The sequence below is a fragment of the Antedon bifida genome, chromosome 6 (genome assembly GCF_963402885.1).
Source record: "Antedon bifida chromosome 6, ecAntBifi1.1, whole genome shotgun sequence".
NCBI classification, from domain to species: domain Eukaryota; kingdom Metazoa; phylum Echinodermata; class Crinoidea; order Comatulida; family Antedonidae; genus Antedon; species Antedon bifida.
In genome coordinates this window covers 18,204,864-18,224,711 of record NC_136231.1, presented here as the reverse complement: position 1 = coordinate 18,224,711, position 19,848 = coordinate 18,204,864, and the positions used below count along the sequence as shown (strand labels likewise).

Below are 19,848 nucleotides of genomic sequence, written 5' to 3'. Positions count from 1 at the left end.
TTAAGCATATATACATATATAGGCGCATCAAAAGTCAAATTAATTAGATACAAAAAGAAAAACATGAAATGCATATATACATATCTACAGTTTTATTACCTAAATCATAAAGAACAATATTTTGTATTAAACTGGACAATTGATCAAATATAAAATTTAGATTTAATGTTTATTTTTTAAACGTACTGCCTATGGGCAAAGTAATTGTTAACAGTGCACTTTATTTAAACTGTGTTTTACAACAAAAAAGACATTATCCCATTTAGTTGTCAAGTAGCATTATGTGTCTAATTAGGCTGGAGTTGCATAACACATTTTACATCAACAAAAGTGAGAGAATTTGGGTTACTGTGCTGCATAAATGCAAAAGCTTATTTAACATAGCTTAGCTGCTTATTTTGATACTTGTTATAATTTATAAAGAACATCCTCATTAAGAATAAAACAAGTACATATTTTGTTTTGATTGATGCAGTTGACATTACAAAGGAATGCTTTAGGAGGGGCATTTAGGGTTATCTTTAATAACCTAGTCCTTTAATGTTTAATAATCTTTAAAACGGTGTCCCTATAATAAGATATCCATAATGTCCCTTAATAGTAAACTGCTTTAATAGACTGTACCTTTAATATAATAATATATTCCATTATATCACTTTAATAGGAGGCCCCTTTAATAGGATGTTTTCTTATTATGATGTTCCATAGCATGTCCCACTAATTGGATAGGATCCTTGTAGGATGTCCCTTTAATTGCATAACTCTTCTACTAGTGTATTCCTTTAATAGTGTCTGTTTTGTATAGGTCTCCGTCTCCATAGGTATAGTTCATCTAGCCTTCAATTAGAGATCTTTAATGTCTCTTTAATAGATGTATCTCTTTTTGGGTTACCCATAGTATTACCAAACACACCAAAATGTAAAAGTTACCTAAATTCCTATCGTATAACTTAATCTTAATTTTACATTTATTATAACATTAACTTTAAATTGATGCAATTTCATATCGCCATGAATATATATCTTGACATTTTAACAACTCTTAAAAAATGCATACAAAGAATTCAATTAATTTTGTCTTTGATAAATCAATGTTTTCATAAAATCACATCTGGTTAAAGCAGTCAAATAGTTTACTGTATATATTTCATATAGACAATTATAATATTTAAATGAAATTTTTATCGCAAATATAGTTGAATAGAAATACTCATTATTTTCAATAAAAATCTATAATTATCAAGAATTGTATTCTTTCATTATCTAAAAACAGACCTACTAAATTAATGTAAATTTTGGAACATTTTTTGCCGATAATAAAAGTTAGTAAAGTAATCAACAAAGGCAAAGACACATTATAAATATTTAATTTAATAAAAATAAATACTTGGTTCCCACTAGGATGCAAAGGTAAAGGTATTATTATCGTCCTCAAACTTAACCTAAATCTGTAAAATATAATTGTGTACCTTACTCCATTAGATTTCACAACAATGATAAATAATTTGGAATTGAATAAATATTGTAAGTTATACCATGTGGTATTAGAAGCCAACACTTCAAATTAATATTTTAAATGGAATGTCTAAGTTTTTTTTCCTTGTTGCTTTTAAATATTGTATCTTGGTTATGTTTTGCTAATTTCAGTTATAATATCATTTGAACCCCTGTTAAGGGAACACCTTTAGGACAAAACATACTTCAGATGATTTAATGCTTGTGATTGGCCAATTTGTGTTGCGTGTACCTCGTTGTATTGCGTTCTAGTGGGAATCAATCTTATACTGATACTTGCCTTGTTATTAACAAACTTGACAGTACATTTTTTAACTTTAACATCTATATCTGGACTTTGTTCTTAAAATAATTGATTTACCATTTGTTCTAATTTAATAATAATGCATATTTCAAATTGATCGGCACAGAACAAATTGCAATAATAGGGTAATGCATATAAATGTTAATGTTATACACAATAAGTGGGAATGAATCTTTGAGATTCTGTTTAAAATGACAAATAATTGTAAAAAAATCTTTAAAAAAATACTGTTTTGTATTTAAAAATTATTTATTATATCAAGATATTGGTGGGATTGTAATAAATAGAAAAATCAAATTTAACCTTAAATTAAGGTTAAAAAACAAAAACAATACTTTATATGTTGTTTTAACAGTACATATATACAATAACATATCCATTGCACCTCTTATGTAAATAATACAACTTAAAATAAGGCAATGTACTTTATATATTAAAATTCATTCCTTAAAAAAAAACCTTTAATATAATGAAAAACTATCTTAAAATATTGTTATCCCTTTAACCCTTATTTAACATTATTATACAAGACTGTTTAAAGGTTTGCATGGCAAATACACAAGTAATCTATGTGGTGGGATGTATATGTGTGTGTTTAATTAATGTGGTGGGAATGCCATTGGTGGTGTGGTTAATTATTTATCTCTTATGTCATTCTTACCATCTTGATGGATTACTAAGTATATCAAGGTGTTCTTTGGCAGACAATACTTTAGAGAAGAAAAGATATAATTTCACATCTTCCAGGTTTTACGATAGAATAATACTTAAGTAAAACTATACATGGACATTGGTACGTGGTCTCTGCATTGCCAATTCACTGTTTATACACATGTCTGCAGTAACTATATTTGTGGTCGCTATAACCTATTACTTTACATTTCTGCACATTATTAGGAAACTCTTAATCACATTAGGTTGAAAATGTAGTGTAGTATATTCTAGATAAAATAAAAACAATGGCATTTATTATATAGTTTTAAAAACAATTACATAAATTTGATTTTTAAAACTTTATATTTCAGTAGACTTCTATATTATAAATTGCTAGATTCTCAACTGGGCTACCCTGTTTGTAGGTTAGTTAATGTCTGATCTAATGGGTTTTGGGTATAAACTAAAAAATGGAATACACGCAAAGATAATAGGGGCTTTTGAATTGCACAATGAGATTACCAAGGCTACAAAGCACATGCACATGCTCACAAACCATTCTATGTTATGATAGCTTCAATAACTACTCCAAATCTTGAGTGTAGCATCTAAGTCTATAATAGTTCTCTTATTTAACCTTCTACAGTACGATATTCAATATTCTCGCAATATACAAACCCTAAATGTGTTCTCTGTTTTTACATATCTTACAATACTATTCTTACAATGTGTTACGTATCTTATTACATAACAATACAATAGCTACTATTTAGTTTTGGTCAAACATCGGTTTGTTCCGTTGGGTCTACTTTGGCTGTTCCAGTCGAACGAGTTTTCGATGAAGATGCAACAGAACTCTCTGACATTGCTTTTTCATTGTTCAGGGTTACTTTCATTGGTTGTGGCTTGTAAGCCGAACAGTGACTCTTTGAGCTTGAACTGTGGTGCGATTGTATAGGCGATGCGGGCCCAAGTAACGGCGCAGTACTTACGTCGTTCTCCGTTGTATACAGATGCGTACCGTTATGATTTGCAGTCGGCATGCCGTCCCAAGATCGTAACTTTGTATAAATGGCTTTAAAAGATGGCCGACGTATAGGCACCTCTTGCCAGCACTCGGTCATGAGGGCATATACATGCGGAGGGCAACCGCTCGGACAAGGCAAGATATGACGTGTTCGTACCATTTCAATGACCTCTTGATTTGTGTAACCAAAGAACGGCTGTAAGCCATAATTGTAAACTTCCCATAAAACAACTCCAAATGCCCACACATCACTTTCTGTAGAGAATCTACCATAAAGAATAGCTTCTGGAGACATCCATCTAATTGGTAATAAAACTTGACCCTGCATGTGATAATAATCTGTAGAATATATATCTCTTGACAGACCAAAATCTGCAATTTTAATTGTCAAATTGTCCCCAACAAGGCAATTACGTGTAGCTAAGTCTCTATGTACAAATCTTAAATTTGATAAATAGTCCATGCCAGCAGATATCTGGATGGCCATTTTAAGAAAGTCGGCTTGATCTAAGGAAGACAACGTATCATCATCTGCACTTCCGAATCCAACATCAGAATTGGGTGAATGTCGACTAAGGAATTCTCGAAGATCACCTTGGTTGACATACTCAAACACCATTGACATTGGCTGACCTCGCATCACCACTCCCAAAAGTGATATTATATTTGGATGCTTAAGAGACGCCATGACTTCAGCTTCATGGTAAAAATCCTCCTGCATTTTTGGGGTCGTGTTTGGTTTCAGTGTTTTCAAAGCAACAGGCGTGACACTGTACTGGTGCTCGTATCCAATCAGGTCACCGCGAAATACATTTCCAAACGTACCTTGACCAAGCACTTCATGAAATTTGACAGCGGCTCGAGGAAATTCACGTACCTGAAAGCAATATGATAAAATTTAAATTAAAGTTTAAATACAGTAGAACCTCTATTAAGAAGGCACAAACCTTCCCCTTTATTGGGTGTCCCCTGAATAGCGGTTGGCTGTAGTGTTAAAACATATATTGCCATTTTCTTGAGGAAAGTTTCCTAATAGGGGTGTCTCCTGAATAGCGGTTGGCTGTAGTGTTAAAACATATATTGCTCATTTCTTGAGAAAAGTGTCCTAATAAGGGTGCCCTCTGTGTGTATCATGCTGCCATTGTTTGATTCATAGGAAAGTGTCTCCTTAAATGCATGTTTTTACACTAATGTAAACCCCTATTTAGAAAATAACATTATTAAGGGGACACGTTGGGTCCTGAAGAGACTACTACTACATAGCCATAACAAAATAAATGTTGACAATTTTAGAATAGATATCAAACTAAATTTGGAGATATCAACTACAACCATAATACTCTTTTAAATTAATTTTTTGCTCATGCATTATGTTTGTTTCTCTTTTATGAATTACTTACAGAAGGTTTTTGTTGCATGGCAACAGCTTCAACTGCATTGTGGTCCGTCTGTAACAATCTTGACTGTCTCATACAGAAACATATACACATACAGATTACAATTAGCAGTATCAATGCAATAGCTGGTATCAATATGTAAAGTATGTGACTCTCACTAGTTGAACCTGTATATGGTAAAACTAAAGAAAAAAGTTTTAAATGTTTAAAATTTTGAATTATGAAACATATATATTTCTTTATATTTATCCAACCAAAACAAAAGCCATAATAATAACAAAGCCAAAAAGATATTTTTGTTTTTCATTCAAAAGTAACATTGTGCAGTCAATAATTCAGTTGTGTACAAATTATCAGATACAACTGACTCTCCCAAAGCCGGACTCTCTGAAAACTGGAAACTTCCCTATTTTTTACTTTTCTTGAAGTCCAAAAGGTCCCAAATTATTTGTTACCATTAAAAACACATTCGCAATACCAGTATTTCTGAAACACCAGACAAATTAGACAAGCCCGGTGTCCGTTATTGTGGTGAGTTAACTATTCTTGTGATGACCTAAACATTTTTCTGATTCCGACATCTAATACTTCCAAATTTTTTGAGTTATAATTTCTACAATTTGGCCCAAAATGTTTCAATCTCTATGTATATCTCAAGTTCAACATAAACATTTATTTTCTTTCTTTCATAAACTATTACAAAATGTAAATTAATAAGGTACTTGATAAGGTAGGTATAATTTAATTTGAAATATATATATTTAAAAAAATTTCATCATTTCATCATTTATTCTTTTATATTAAATTTTATGAAATTAATAAAAAGTTCTGTATTTTCTCTTTTTTTTTTTTTTTTATATTTATTAACAACAAATAATAATGTAAAAAGAAAGATGGAACTCCACCAAAGGCAAGCCTGTTATGTGGAAGCCCACACAGAAGAGTAATACATCAGGGGAAAAATTCAAAAATTCAGTTCTTGTCTCTGATCATCATCATACTTAGAAGTCCTGCTAACATTTATTTATAATTTTAAGAACTTACAACATTTTGGAACATCACATAGTTCTTGATAATTTTTGTTAACAGGATAGCACCATGGTCCTGCCAGTTGCCTACCAGGGTTACGACAATAGTTATGACCTCCAGCCAGTTCTGGGTACTTCCCTGGACTTAAACGTGGTACTTGCTGTACAAAATAATAAAAAATGTTAACACTAGAAACATAATAAAATGATGGAGATCCTGAGATGATCTGATCTTTTTTGTGTGTGTCTGCATTTTTTATTTAAACTTATTTATGCAATTGATGGACGTCCGTTTCCGAATTAAAAGTAAACTGAATGATGATGACTACAGTTGAAAATGAAATGAGATTGGTCAGTCAATGTTCCACTTGTTTTTATTATTATTTTATTTAAACAAATATTGTTATGATTGCCAATAGTGAATTGTTCACTCTCTCAATATATATGTAAAAATTCTATACACAGAACAAACATAAAGTACATATATGCTCTAGTTTAAACCTTGTGGTTCTTATTAAAGATGTATTGTCCCCCTGAAAAAATAATTCTTTAAAAAATTTTTTTTGAATATTCCATTTTAATGTAACGTAATAGTTATCCACTTTGACCAAAAATTGGATCTAAAAAAAATGTATTTACCTGAAAAAATGTAATTTAAAGCAAAAAATGGTCAAATTGGCTGCCAGCCAATGGATTTTTTGTTGAATTTAACCATTTATTTGGTCATTTTACAAGTGAAAACATTATTTGTTTTCGTTTTTTTTTAACTTTATTAAAACTACAAAATAAGATATTCAAAGTCTGATTTAATTAATCTTCATTTTTCATGTTTTTGGGGGACAATACATCTTTAAGTGGAGTGCTTTGGTCTTGGATTTGGACCCATGATACAGGGATTGATAGCCAAGCATCTTAATCTCACAAAGCTCACTCCACACTGTTAATTATATAAGGGAGGACAAAATAAATATATGGATTGGGGTCGAGAACAAAATAACGCCTGACCCTGTGATTGATAGCTGATTATCTGAACCTACAATCTAAAATCCCACTCTTTTATTTTTATATGGAGGACAAAATAAACAATAATAGGGATCAAGCACAATAAGCTTCCACACAATGTATATGTCACGCCTAAATTGAACATAAATATATGGCTACAGGAGAACCCAATTAAAAGTATACAGGGTCCCTTCTTCGTGGACTTGGACTTTACCAATTACAATCCAAATCGTACATAAACATTGATGTGTATACATGGCTTGGTCTACAAATGGTGGTCAGACAGTTACGTATTGGTACCAACTGTCAATCTGTATTATTGCTGAGGTGTGACACCTCCCTTGTCTATAAGGTTGATGTGAGGTGTGTTTACTAAATTTCTCAGCAAATCTTATATACGGTAATACACCTGAATAATTCTATGCAAATTACTCTTTTCGTATAACTTGAAATACCCGTCACTTAGGACTATGACAGTATAAACAGACTGAAGCAAGGCAGAAAAAATGCTTTAAAGTCAATCTATGCTGGTGTATAACTTTTTTTACTCACCAAGTTTGTATTCCACGGAGCACATACCAGCCCAGATTTTGTTTTATTCATTCGACCCAAGTAGTTCTCACCACTATTGTTATAACATGTATCATCTAAGAAAAGACATAAATATTTATTTCTTTAATTTACATCCAGAAAAATGAAAGAAAAAAGAAAAGAACAATTTTGAATATTAAATTTGAAGAAAATCGATTTGAAATTGAGTATGAAATAATTAAAATTACAAAAAAGAATGTTTTGGGAAATCCATATATGCATTCTATTTTATATATATGGATTTTTCTTTTTTCGTAAATTGTATCCTCTCTACGGAGAGAGAGGCTATATTGTTGGTTTATCCAGGTAAGCAGGCACGAAATAGACTGTATAATAAACATTCAATACAGTAGAACCTATACTAAGGGACACCTTTGAGACCAACAAAATGTCCCCTAGAGTTCGTTTCACAGGAAAGTATTCTTGTCCCTTAAATAGCGGTGTCACCTGAATAGGTGTGCACCAAGGGTGGATTTCCACTGTAATTGCAAATTACTAATCTGTTTTCTTACTTCGAATCACTTTAACATGAGGAATCCCAATTCGAATGCAGTTTGCACTTTCTTTAGATCCGGCAACTGGTAACAATTTACATTGTGGTATCAATTCCGATTGCGCAATAGCATATTCTTGCCGGCATGTTACTTTCTCAAGCATTTCACATTCATCTCGACAGATTTTTCGTGGTTGACCATTCTCATCGCAATATGGGAATGTGTAATGACAAAGAGATGGAATGACGTGGTTGGAACAATCAGGACTTAAATCTTTACTTCGGAAGAGAAAGGAAAATGCAGCAGTCAAGCTACTGTCTATGTCTGTCAATGTATGCCCTCCACCAATAAACACAGTCCTATTAGTCAGGATCTTAGAACACATTGCTCCGTTGTACACCTGGCACATACCATAATCTGGTTTTCTAAAGAAATAAAAAATTAATAATAATAAGAAATATTGATTAAAATCATGGGATTCAGCGATTTCCAAAATTGCACCATTTCACCATGGGTGGATCCCAAGAGTAGAACTTGGGGCTATTTTGATATCTATTTTTGCCAGACTGTTAATATTAAATGTACCCACTACTCTAATAGTAACCCATGGGGGTTACTATTAGAGTCACAAAAACTTACGATGCCGCCGTATTTTGAAAATAAGGAGATAATGCATGTTGATCTCGGGAGTTGGGGAGGATTGAGTGTTTTTGAGTTTATAAAATAAAGTTAGAGTTCAACCAAATTTGTTTATTCGTACTGTTTTATTATTTTGCTATGAGTTGCTGACCGGAAAAGTTGGGGGTGGGTTACTATTTTCAGGTGCCTAATTTAAGATTAGTAATAGTAACCCATTACTCTAATAGTAACCCCCCTTCTAATAGTAACCCCTCTTCTAATAGTAACCTACCCTAAAAAACAATCAAAGAATAATAACCCAGGGTTACAATTAGAAGATTTATGGTACCCATTGTAATATTTAATTTTCATATATTGTATAAAAGAATACTAAATATTTGTGCAAGTGTACATTAGCTTTACTGAATAAAATTTGAAATGCATTCAAACACAAATGAAGGTGTGATAAAAGTATGTTATAATACAGTCGATACTAAATAAATATGAAAACACTTACCCAACATCTGGCTTGTATGGAGCTGTAAACAAAACAAAATAAATGAATCAGATGAGTTGAAGAATATTTACATAAAATTTATTAAATGCTTAAACAGTTATATAGGCAATTGTCTGTTGTGTCATCATTTTGAAATAGGGAAACAGAGGGCCTAAAAATGGTAAAATTAAGATCTAAACTTAGCCTAATGTCCAATCTTTTGCATTGTAATTTCCATAATTTAGGGGGAGCGACTAGGCCCCACTTGTATCTGCTTACGTGTGTCAAGTGTCATTGTTGACTTAAATTTATGATAAATTTTAAAATTCCCTACAACATGGCCTACACTACATGGCTATATCATCATTTTTCAGAACAAGAAAACTTACCAATTTTAACGTAGAGTATTCCTGTAACTGACCGTTTTCCAACTGAATTCGTAGCATCACAGCGATAATAGCCAATGTCAGTTGTTTCTACATTTCTAATGGTCAGTCTTGAACCCCACTCAAACTTCTGTATCTTGATGCGTTTAGCAGCCTGTGGTTCAATCGGTGCATCGTTTTTGTACCACTGATAGTAGGGTTGTGGATTGCCCTGTATAGCACACTTCATAGTGGCTTTATCATTAGCGTTCAATGTGGTATTTTCCATATTGTGTACAGTATGAATGTACTTCCTAATCAAAATAAATCAAAATCAACGATGCATAAATTAATACATTTTAAATTTGAAGAAGTGAATAAAAAACAACAGTAAACAAGTGCGGATAACTAAAGCTTGGTTCCCACTAACAACGCACCGCAAGGAGATAACGCAATGTAAGTGATTTGACCAATCACAAGTGATGGATTATTCGAACAATGGCTTTTCATTAGTCAACTCACTTGCATTGCGCGTACATCGTTGCGTTGCATCTCTAGTGGGAACCACGCTTTAACGAATGAGTTCCTTGGCTCGAATCTAGTTATTAGTGCAAGCTCGGTGGTCTACAAGTATGAGTGCCAAGCTAGTGATCTAAAGGTCTTGAGTTCGAGCCCACCTTAGTATTTCTATTCTCTGTATTCTCAATTGTATAAAGTACAATTATGTCGGAGTAGGCAAACATCAACATCAAAAAATAAGGAAAAACAAAAATAAACTTTCTATTTATTTATTATGAAAATAGTGAGGTGTTTAAAGACAATTATTAATTCTAAATCCATCTTTAAATTTTGCCCAAAATAGGGGGAGGAATTTTTATGTGAATAACTCTTTTTTTAAAAGGTTTTATTAAAATATTACATCACTTACTCATCTATTGGTGGTCTCCACTCATTAGTTACATCTGTGAAAATAAAAATTCAATAAAAAAAGGTATTAAATGTTCCATATATGGATATCATAAAATTATTTTTTAAATACAAAACGAGCCTTTGGGACATCCCTATTCACTTTTATGTTTTAACACCAATTCCTTGATACACCTATTAAATGGACACTTTATTGGCTCCCAAAGGTGTACCCTTAATAGGGGCTCCACTGTAGCAAGAAGAATGTTTGATAAGCTCTGTCTACACTATCAAACTAGTTTGACAAAAAAAGTGTGATGTGGCCAAATATGGTAGTGATATGACATCATCATGTCCATATATGGGCACATCACATTTTTTGTCACATAAAGTTTGAGAGTGTAGACAGAGCTTTAAATCAACTATTCAAATACACGGGTAGAGTTTAATTCAGTTTTTAAAGTAGCATATTTAATTAAAAGTGGCTTCCGCTCGCAAAACATAATAACGATCTGTCATAGATCACTGTGTATATAGACAACATTGATTGACAGCGTGATATTTTCACACGATGAGAATGCCACTAGTGGTATTTGCAAGTTCCGAATTAATTGTAACGTGATATAAATTTGAAAACACCAATATGTCTGGACAGGAAGAATACAGCTATAATTTCAGTTATTTGAAATGTTAGAACGTGGATCATAATGTCATTGCACACGATATTTCCTGATCCAAGTTAGACTCCACTATTCTATCAGCCTGCTTCTGCAAATAACTGATTATTAACTGTGTGAATAAATGACCCTTAATTTCTTGGCAGCAGAAATGGGACTTCAAATTAACTAGTTAAATGTCATTTTTTAAAAATAATTGTTAAAAACAGTAATCGGTTTGGTTACCACTGTCCAACTTTTAACTGCAATGCAAAATAACGGTTATTTGAATGACCATTGTTGACCTTAAGGTCAACCATAGGCCATTAAAAAAGTAATTTTGTGCAGATTAGAGCCGTTGTAGACAGCGAAAACTACAGGTTTGTTTTCAAACAGTTACCAGCCATGTGATATGTAATCAACCAAGCAAATGGCAAGAATAAAAAGTGTCCCCTTAATAATGGTGTCCTCTGAATAGGGGTTGGATATTTTGGCCTTTGCTCATACCATAGGAAAGTGTACCTTTAATAGGAGTCTCCCAAAGGAGGGGTTCCTCCGTATTATGAAATGATCTATGTCATATCCTTACTTGTTAGAACAGGCTGACACAGGTTACCCTGAACTGATCCAGAAAATGGCAGCTCTGAGCATACAGGTAGCATTACTGACAGAATATCATCATGTTGCTCATCGGCGTAAACATACAAATTGGAGCAGATGTCTCTTTCCAGTTGCATGCAGTCATTGAAACATAGTTTATGTACTGTGTATTTATTAGAGGCTTGTTGAGTACACAGCGGGAACGCGTCGAGACACATTGCGTGCATGATTTTCTGTCGGCACGATGAAGACACCATGGACAAGTCATTGATCTTAGCAAACGCTTCTTGAAGATTTCTCTCAATTTCCTGCTGTATTGTGTTGGCTTTCATAAACACGGTTGTTTGTATAAATTGAAGTGCACATACATCTCCTTGGTATGACTCACAGCGTGCTTCAGTACTGAAAAGAAAAAACATAACATAATGCGTAAAACAGCAATAATAACTGTTTGATTTGAATGTTGAATAATGCAAAAGAGATTTACTGTATGCATGTTAGTGATTGGACTTACCCAAACGAGTTCAAAAAGAGTACAGAGATTTGTTGATAAAACAACAAGTTTTGTTAATGTTGAATTTGTTTGTTCTTAAATTACTAGCATAATTTCTTAAGACAAGGTTCTTTGGTTATAAAAAATTAAAAATGTATGATTATCATATACCATATAAACATCAATTCTGTACATGAAGAGTCTGGATTACATATTGTCCTGGCCAAATAAAGATAGTACTGCATCTGTTAAGCCTCAGAGCCAACATGTGCAAAAACATACGTACAATTTAAAGATGTATTGTCCCTTGAAACACAAAAAATGAAGGTCAAAATATTTTTATTTAATATTTTAAAGTTATTCACTTTAAGTTGAAAATTCGAGCCAAAACAACAAGTTTACGTAATTAACAGGTAAATTAATTTGATTACATTTCGTCTGGAAAATCGTTGCGAGCGAAAGTAAACAAAGATTTCAAACCACGAGTATGCATTATGCATTGTGCTAATTAGGATTGTTTACAACTTATCACAGTAGAGAAGGTGTTTTCACACAGATCTCGAGGAAGTTTTATGATTATGCATACAGTGTAGCCAAAACAAGCGCGTTCCATATGAGATATGTTTTGATCGAAAACTTTGACTGGAAGTCAAAGTTATTTTTTGAACAAAAAAAACCTCTGTATTTCAGTTAAATGATTTTTTTTTCGACTAATTTTTGGTGAAAGTTATTAACTATTATGATACTTCAAAATGACCCACTTTTTTTCAAAATCTTTATTTTTTTATTTTTTTTTAAATTAGTCAAAGGGACAATACATCTTTAAAGAATAACTGAAGAAGACAAGGGTGTATTAAAACTTGATTTGTCTTGATTTAAGGGTACAAGTCACTATGAGATTTGATTCAATGTAAATATTGTTTGTTACATTAATGTTAAACAGGATTACAAAACATTTTGGTAGGAGGCCAGTTGTCTGCTGGGCCCAAGAGGCGCAAGAAATCATAGGTTTGATAAATTCTAGAGGTTTCAGAAGAGAATTACTTATATCGTTAGAGTACATGTTTGGTGTGTGGAGTAACTGTAACTGCAAATTACACTACGCCAGGCCTTTCTGATAACATGATCAACTTGGGGAATAAGGTTACAATTAAGTTGTATTATTTTAATACAACATTTCTGTAAGGATGAAATCAAATTAACAATATGAGTATCTATCTCTATACCATAACCTTATAATAAATTGCTTTATATTGTAAAACCATTCCAATCTTTAATAGAACTATATCTTCTAGCACTTTGACCCAAGGGTTGTGTGATGTTGTGTGAATAAGCTTAAGGGGCTCAATAGCATTTGGTAATTTCTTTTCCTTGGGGATTTCTTCTTTTGTAAGTTATCCAGTATACATGCTACCAGTCTATCTGTACAAACAAAGTAGGCCTGGGGTAAAGTTTGTGTACATGTCTGATGAAAAGATTAACTCATGCTTGCAGTCTCATACATGAATAGTTAAGATTCACTTTATTCATCATCCATATTTAGTAATAAATGATAACCAAAAACATTTGTACACAGTAATTTATTTGCCAAATAATTTTAAAGATTTAGTTTTTGTACACAGTAATTTCTTTGCCAAATAATTTTAAAGATTTAGTTTTTGTACACAGTAATTTATTTGCCAAATAATTTTAAAGATTTAGTTTTTGTACATAGTAATTTATTTGCCAAATAATTTTAAAGATTTAGTTTTTGTTTTATGTTAATGATTTCTCTTACCTTGATACTTCTTCTTCTGGTACAATATCTTTAAAAGAAGGTAAAATACATTATATTAGAATGAAAAATTAAAAAAACAAGAGAGTCATGCAGATAGCATCCCGACATTGCAACATATAAAACTAGAAAGCCACTCCGAGAGTGCATACCTCCGCCTACTATAAAATTCTCCTACATAAGATTTCTCTGGGAAAAAATATATATATATATATTTGTGTGTGTCTTAATGCTGTTTGTGATTTAGGCTAATTTCACTACAAGCATGTGTATGCGAGTTTGGTGTAATGGTTATGTAACAAGCCTTTCAATTAATACTAACTTCAGTTGACTAACAATAGAACAGCAACGCGAAAATCAAACAAGTGAATTTGAAAAGAAATATGTTTTTAAAACTACTCGCATCAAGAAAGGTGCACATTAGATCAAATTATGTTTTAAAATTACAAATCACAAATTATAACTCTTGCCTCTTGTACAAAATTTTGGACAAGTAATTCTCGAGAAAATGCAATTTCAGTTTATATGTTACTTTAAGATTGCTCGTCGGCTTTTGAAAAATTCTGTCCTATTTTTTAACACTAGCAGGTCTGAAAAGTATACTAAAAAGTGGTCCAGAATTAGGACCATGGTCCCAAATGGTCCTTGACCACATATCTATCTGTATATTCATTTTGGTAAAGATCTTGTAATTACTTTTTGAGTAATCCTGCTAACAAACAACAAACAGACAGACAAACAAACACACGCGATCGAAACAATACAAAATAACTATTTAGTTTATATTCAGAGATTCGTTAAATATTACAAATGCAAAATGCATATACTGTATTTTTCTTTCCACCCTACACCCATTTGCCTTCTTTTTGACTTCTCTTTAACTTAGCATGTGCTAAGTTGTGACCATTTAGAATACACATATTTTGGCAAGAGCCAAATATCAGTAGCTTGCAATATGGGAAGCAATTCAATTTATTATAATTGAACTTATCCATGGAGGCCCATATCTGTAGTTAAAAATACAATATTATGTACAATATATAAACATTAAACAAGTGTTAATTAAGTTTATGTTTATTAAAATGTTGTAGGGTTTAATCAAGGCAATCTAACAACAGGACACTGAGCTAGCCATGTCAAGATAGGAACTCGTAACAGTCCTTTGATCTTACGTATATCTGGCTACGACAAATACTAACACTACTGTACGATGTACATATTTTTCATAGCGCGGTGCCTGTAGGGAGTGGAACTGATCCTGTCGCAGCCACAGATAAACCCTTTGATCTCCGGAGTTCATCATACTGTTGTTAGATTGCGTTGGTTTAATATACTTACTTGGATCTACTGACAAAAGTGCTACTGATTTTTCAATTCCGGCATCATTTCTTGCTGTACACTGTATAGTTCCTTCATCAATAATATCAATATTTTTTAAAGTAAGTCGTGATCCCCAATCATACTCTTTAATAACAAATGATCCAGTGCTTTGTATTAACAACTGGTTGTTCTTGTTCCATGAAAATTCGGGCTGGGGGTTTCCAGATGCTTTACAGTGAAACTGAGCACGTCCACCAATAAATGCTGTGATATTGTTCAATGGTTGGTCCATGCGAATATACTGAGATGATGGACTGCTAAGGCTGAAAGAAAATAAATTTCACAGTGAGTTGTCGAGTGGTTAAGAGAGTGAAAAAGTAATCCATAGCCTTATGGCAAGGGTTTCGAGGCTCACTCGCTTCATGGTTCTGGTGGAGATAAACAATTGGTCCAGTGAACATAAAATGCTCAGTGTGGTAGTATGCAATATCGATCTAGCGCCACCTAGCGGGGATCGAGGGAGGGTCTAACATGGACGCGAGTCACGATAGTTGATATGTTGAATAAATGTTATTTGGATTGTGTTTAACGGTAGTCCTATGTACGTCTGTTTGACAACAAACGAAACATAATATGGTGTCAGAATTGTGACTGAATCGACTCATCCAACGCTCAGAAAGGTCAGTAACGTTCGATTTCCGAGAGACCTACCCCAGCGGTAGCCTAGCCTAGCGAGAATAGCGAGAGCGGTTGAACGCTCACACAACGACGCACGACAGCGGACGATTGTAAACAAGTTGCATAGCAACCACAACGCAGTAAACCGCACAGCCTAGCCTAGGAATTGAAGAGATTTGAACTCCGTAAGTTATTCAGTAATTAAAAGAATAATTATGGCAACGTTCATAAAGCCACCTGAAACACTAATTGTAGATGGCAGTAATCCATCATATGCATGGAACAAGTGGAAGAGGAAATTTGATATTTATCTCAAAGCAACAGGGAATTCAAAGAAAGAAACCGAAATACTCAGGTGCACTTTAAGAACCTAGTACATCTTTCGACATAAGAGAGGGTTCTGTAGTTTCATAAAACCACTGTTGTGGACAAATGAGAGGAGGCTAGAATTACTGATATGACATGACTCTTAGAGGAGAAGCACGTAGTTGAACAGTGTATCATCAAAGTCCACAGCGCCAAGTTTAACATGTCCCCATTCCCGAAGGATCAAGGAGTATCAGTGTCTAAAGTGCTCTAACCACTACCATTATAAGCGTAGACATTTGTTAAAACCTGGTAAAATCATCTAATAATAATTACTGCTCTCACATAAAATTACTTAAACATTAAAGTACATATAATTATATATTTCTGTCATTATAAGCTAGCTAAATATTTCACCTATAGGTTGGAGTATAACTAAGTGACCCCCTCAGACATCGCCTTGGAAGGCATTAAGCAATGCAAACCAGAAGGCTTTACAAGCATGATTTGGTGCACTGATTGATTTCAACAGACAGTTTCATCTATTCTGTGGTTATGGCTCACAGAACTTTGAATGAACAACTGGCATATATCATATATGCTGTCATAATAACTGCTATTGAAGCAACATTGTATCAAGCTGTTTATTTGTGTACTCTTAATTTGTTTAATTTCACCCAAAAAAAATCTGAAAACAATGAAGGCCAGGCAAATAAGGAGTGTAAATGATAACTGTTGTGGAATATACTGAAAAACAGAATAAATTGAAAACTAGTGCTTTAGGAAATCTGGGACGTTCAAATTATCCATACAATTATATATATTATATATTATATTATTATTATTGAACAAATACCAGATATTATATGTGATATGATATATCATGTATATGTTAGATACAAGAAAAAAATAAGGAAAAAAAAACAAATGAAAAAAGGTTATATTATACAGATATTGCATGCTTAGAGGTGAAATATAAGATTTGACATCCCAGGGGGAATTATATTTTCCTCAAGGGTATATATTTTCCGAAACGCAAACAAATATCATAACGATCCTTGCAGCGGTAGTTATATGATGCAGTTTCAACCAATCACGTTCACGTATTTACAAGGCTATATAATATAAATATATATATGCCTAAAAAGGTATAAACAAATATAGATGACAAATAATTAATAAGTTTATTACAATTTGTTAGTATTATTGTCATGTATGCTTTTATGTTAAAATGAAATAAAAGCGGGACACAACTAGCAAAAGGCCCAGTATGCAGCTCTACAATTAGGTAAACTTTAAGTATTAAAGTTCTAATAAAGGTTTGATTTAGTTCTCACCTTGTTACTGACTGCACAGTGGATGTTACTGACATATTTTGGCCTTCAACTAATACCGCTGAAAACAAAAAGAAAACAGAAATGAATTAATGTCCTACAAATTATTGGATTGTCATCATCATCATCATCATCATCATCTTCCTGTACTGTGCAGAACCTCATTTTGAGTATAGTCACACATGGTTCAATGCAATTTTATTTTCATAAGATACATCATAATGTAATAACATGAGAGTTTCTTTTAAAGTTTTAAAGTAGAATGCACTTATGTTGGAGAAACTTAAACTGAATTGAAATGACCTAGAGTGTCCAGTTATGATCAGTGGCTGTAATGTACTAGTACACCGGGGTAACCCCTACTCGTCTCGAAAGATGTACTAGGTTCTTTAAAGTGCACATGAGCTAGATGTGTACACTGGACCTACGGTTTATAGTCCTTATCCGAGAAGACTTGTTCACATTAACATACGCAAAAAGCTAAATGAAAACAAAAAAACAGCCACACTATTTCTATGTTTATGGTTCACTATTCTGTGACAAAGGTGAAAAACAACATTTTAACAAAAGCTCATTACAATTCCAAATGTATCAACCATAATTGTTTATAAATAAATGCCCCATTTAACTGACAGTAAATATAAACAGCTAAATCTGCTTTGTACAGTTAGACATTTAAAAATGAAAATCGATTTTTTGAACGTCAACACAAAATTATCTCCTAGTAACATTCATTAAGTGTTGCAGGTTCTCTCAATAAATTGCTTTGTTTATGTTCATTCAAACCATTATTACTTTGTTGAAAATATTTTCTCTCAAGTGCCACCTGGAATCTTGCATTCAAATTGTGAATATGGATGCAAGTTCAACCTAGAGCAGCATCGAATGAGGAGTGTTGACAGGTTTGATGAAAAAATGATGCAATTACATGTCTAAATGGGACGCAGATGAAAAATTAGGACCACACAGTGCAAAATAATGCATACACAGTGGATGATATTACATAAACATTAGAGGAACGTTGATGAGCAAACATTTTGATGTGACATTTGTCAGTGAAGCGAATGACATTGTCTCCTTGAGGGATAAGGGAACTAAATCAGGGCTTATCATCTAATATTGCTTTCAAATTATCAAATTATTGTTGCCCAAACCCAGCCGACTAAATTTGCTTTGCTTTGGGGGCCCAGCAAAATATAAAACATCAGATTAAGTTCAGCAATTCATTTCAGTAATTTTACCCCTTGTCTCTCCTCCCTATTTCAAATTCTGGATCTTCCATCGTTTGAAGTACTTATCTTGATGATTTTGTGGTTATAGGTTATATAGTGCTCTGCCTTAACCACTCGACTCCACATTAAAGATCTTTATATTTTGTCACAATTAATCACAATTTAAACAAAGGATTATAGATTCAATTTGCTAAAAAGCACTTTCCAGCCCGCATCACATTCAATTCTTCTAAAACCATCCATTATGTCCAATGACAAAATCCTATGCAAATTTAGTCTAGAGATACAAACTGTATTGAAAAATAATGACCACTCTAAGCTTAAACATATTGAATAAAAAACCATTTACTATGTCATTAAAAGAAAATTATTATTTATAATATTCATACAAAACAGTCTCATGATTGTTATTTCAAAACATGATAAAAAACAATTATAATCACATCAGTGAATTTCTCTACTTAAAAACAAAAATAATTGACAGTGTTGTTGTACTAGACTGATGATAAATTATAAAAATCTCATAATGTCTTTGAGTTGACAGCATAAAAGTCAAGAAAGAGGGTTATAATAAAACAAGAAAACATCTGGTGAAATTAACAGTGGCTTTGGGAATTTATTTCCAACAAAAAGTGAACCACAAAACATATCAACGGCCAGTTGGCTACTTCATGTTTCTATTGCACATAAATCAAAAAAGAAAACAAAAATAACATTGTTTGTTTCCAACTTTTACCTACTTGTGTCTCAGACAGATCAACATAAGTTATTGTTTAATAATAACATGTATATCATATTGTATATCAGATGGAGCCCACCTGATCTGATGGCGGATGCCATTTTCAAAGAAGGTGAACTCTCAGCCCCAGACTTTGATGCCTGTTGGTATATCTACCCCAAGTGGGAAAGTCTTGCAAGGCCAACACCACTATAAGTGCCTCTAGACCACTAAGGGTATTCCCAAAGGCAGTGTGCTATTTGGTTCTAACTTCATTCAGGCACGCATAGTACCACATCACTCACATGGCACTACATCGGTGAGACTGCTAGATATCTCA

General features: G+C 32.9%; 2 protein-coding genes across 2 annotated transcripts in view; both read right to left on the bottom strand.

Annotated features, from left to right (window-relative positions):
• Positions 1 to 548: 548 nt before the first annotated feature.
• On the bottom strand, positions 549 to 12,051 carry LOC144844431 (inactive tyrosine-protein kinase transmembrane receptor ROR1-like). The gene is made up of 9 exons (XM_078701336.1): positions 11,643 to 12,051; positions 10,420 to 10,453; positions 9,516 to 9,805; positions 9,148 to 9,169; positions 8,031 to 8,437; positions 7,480 to 7,574; positions 5,942 to 6,086; positions 4,901 to 5,079; positions 549 to 4,377 (listed from the first exon to the last, which is right to left on the bottom strand). Exons 1-9 carry the CDS (start codon positions 11,983 to 11,985, stop codon positions 3,253 to 3,255), a joined length of 2,640 nt encoding a protein of 879 aa, XP_078557462.1. The 5' UTR covers positions 11,986 to 12,051; the 3' UTR covers positions 549 to 3,252.
• A 1,868-nt stretch (positions 12,052 to 13,919) lies between these two features.
• LOC144845682 (inactive tyrosine-protein kinase transmembrane receptor ROR1-like) overlaps positions 13,920 to 19,848 on the bottom strand; it is a 56,879-nt gene continuing 50,950 nt past the window's right edge. Inside the window, exons 2-4 of the mRNA XM_078703109.1 lie at positions 17,562 to 17,619; positions 15,259 to 15,563; positions 13,920 to 13,951 (exon numbers count right to left, since the gene is read on the bottom strand). Of these exons, the coding sequence (XP_078559235.1) occupies positions 13,920 to 13,951; positions 15,259 to 15,563; positions 17,562 to 17,619 (395 nt within the window). The remainder of the gene's footprint in view (positions 13,952 to 15,258; positions 15,564 to 17,561; positions 17,620 to 19,848) is intronic.